Source organism: Limulus polyphemus, unplaced genomic scaffold (assembly GCF_000517525.1).
Source record: "Limulus polyphemus unplaced genomic scaffold, Limulus_polyphemus-2.1.2 Scaffold16994, whole genome shotgun sequence".
Lineage (NCBI taxonomy): Eukaryota > Metazoa > Arthropoda > Merostomata > Xiphosura > Limulidae > Limulus > Limulus polyphemus.
The window spans coordinates 1-2,581 of NW_013682604.1; the positions used below are offsets into that span (position 1 = coordinate 1).

The following is a 2,581-nucleotide window of genomic DNA, read 5'->3' on the forward strand; positions in this document are numbered from 1 at the left end:
GTGAGTGGTTTTATAAACTTCAGAACCTAATACTACCGTTTTGAGAGGTTTTATAAACTTCAGAACCTTATTCTACTGCTTGTGAGTGGTTTTATAAACTTCAGAACCTAATACTACCCCTTGCAAGTGGTTTTATAAACTTCAGAACCTTATTCTACTGCTTGTGAGTGGTTTTATAAACTTCAGAACCTAATACTACATGCTCTCATATTACCAATAGTTTTTCTCTTTGTTCAGTTACAACATTTAGTGACTAGGTTCAGGGTATAATGTTTAAAACAGCCATTTGTATTAAAAACGTTTTGTTTACAACATAAGAATTACACTTTTTTCCTAACAAGTAGTATTAAAATGTATCATTTTAAACAGTTAACTTTAACGTGTACTCTGTACACCAACCTCTGGAAGTGAATGAAGCTATGCTTAATATGTAAAAGTAACTGAATAAATGAGATTGAAAACATCAGAGCCAACTAACCGTCATCATTGCTGTAACAGTTCTGACAGTGCAGCTTGTTGTTCCGTACACGGACATCCGTACCACAAGATCCATTTCCCAGTTGAGCCTGACATACACAACAGCGGAAGCAATGGATGTGGTAGAACAACTGGAGAGACTCTATGATCATAGCCGCTCCTCGTCCTAATATTTCATCAACCAATTAGATAACTTGAATTACTGATCAGAGTTAGCTGGAAATTAACAACATCTAATAATTTATTTATTTATTTTTAGCAAAGTTTTTAAAGGAAATAAAAACTGTGACAGAACCTGGTAAAAGATACCGTTGAAAACAAACAGGAGAAATACAAACTTCAGTGATTACGTTTTAAAAATGTTTCTAAAGTCCAAAGAGCTTATGAATGTGTGTGTGTGTGTGTGTTCATAAGCTAGCTTGATGTAAGGGTTAAACTACAGCTGTGCGTTACAGCTATGGGTGTGTGCACGGCTGTAGCTTAACCCTTACACCAAGTTTTACAATTTCAAAACTTTTGACTGATATAATGTAATATCCTAAATTTTCTTTTGACATAAAAAATGAGAGTTACTTACTGCAAAAATTAACTCCAATAAATTTAATAACTTGAGTGATTTTGAAAAAATACATCCTCCTTTTGTAGGAAGTAATTTCATCTTTGGTTGGTTTTGTCATTTACCTTGAAACATGTCATATCTGTGCCAGCCATTCTTTAAAAATATATGAAACTTTGTATTATCCGAGCTTTATCTCTCGTTAATCACAGTTTGCCATATCTGTATATTATATACTTGCAAAGCTATTTTTGTTTTGTAACAATGATAGAAAAATGACACTTTTTAACAGCTCGACATGTGAAAGATTTATAATTCTGACACCTATGAACTCGCACATAAAACGAACACAAATATTTTACTACAAACCTAGTTCTTCACTACACATAAATGAACACTAATATTTTACTACAAACCTAGTTCGTCACTATTCATTATTGAACACTAATATTTTACTACAAACCTAGTTCTTCACTACACATAAATGAACACTAATATTTTACTACAAACCTAATTCTTCACTACACATAAATGAACACTAATATTTTACTACAAACCTAGTTCTTCACTACACATAAATGAACACTAATATTTTACTACAAACCTAGTTCTTCACTACACATAAATGAACACTAATATGTTACTACAAACCTAGTTCGTCACTACACATAAACGAACACTAATATTTTATTACAAACCTAGTTCGTCACTACACATAAATGAACACTAATATTTTACTACAAACCTAGTTCTTCACTACAATGAGAACATCTTTTCCTTCCACTCACAGACAACATGTGCTCCTGATGTTCAGGAAACCCTCTACTGTATCTTGTGTTGGACGTAGTAGCAGGCTGAATGAACTCGTTCCTGTAGTTCAGGTTGTTTAGGTTACCATGAGATTGGCTTCTGGTCTGTCCGACGGGGACAGAAGACTGAAGCTTCCATAGCTCGTCCAGACTACGACCAGAAGAAACTTGAGCAACTGTGTGCGGAGGTTTACGAGGAGGCATAGAGACAGGCCTAGGGTGGTTTCTATTTGTCCGATCACCATTAGAGAGAGGATACGCTGATGCAGACCTCCTACTGTGCATCACTTGAGGGTCATTTGCCGGTCTAAGTCTCTGTCTCTCATTTTGTTCTGTAATACGCCTCATCTCTGCTTCTTGGATTAGCCAGTGATTTAAATTGTACCTCTGTTCTCTTAGTGGAGGGTCAGACCGTCTCTTCATAACCTACAATAACCATTTTCATCAATTGGACAAGTTAACACTTTAGAACCTTAGGTCTACAATACTGGAAAACTATAAACAGCTTACATTTTAACATGGGTCTTTGTGTGTCACATAGCTTGTATAAAGCTACAACACATTTTTAACATGGGTCTTTGTGTGTTACATAGCTTATATAAAGCTACAACACATTTTAACATGGGTCTTTGTGTGTTACATAGCTTGTATAAAGCTACAATACATTTTAACACAAGTCTGTGTGTCACATAGCTTGTATAAAGCTACAACACATTTTAATCTTGGTCTTTGTGTTACA

The 2,581-nt window shown here is 34.8% G+C and overlaps 1 protein-coding gene across 1 annotated transcript; it reads right to left on the reverse strand.

Annotated features, from left to right (window-relative positions):
• Positions 1-473: 473 nt before the first annotated feature.
• Positions 474-2,297, reverse strand: LOC106477515 (LIM and calponin homology domains-containing protein 1-like). Its single transcript, XM_013938069.2, has 2 exons — positions 1,779-2,297; positions 474-643 (listed from the first exon to the last, which is right to left on the reverse strand). Exons 1-2 carry the CDS (start codon positions 2,263-2,265, stop codon positions 474-476), a joined length of 657 nt encoding a protein of 218 aa, XP_013793523.2. The 5' UTR covers positions 2,266-2,297.
• Positions 2,298-2,581: the final 284 nt, after the last annotated feature.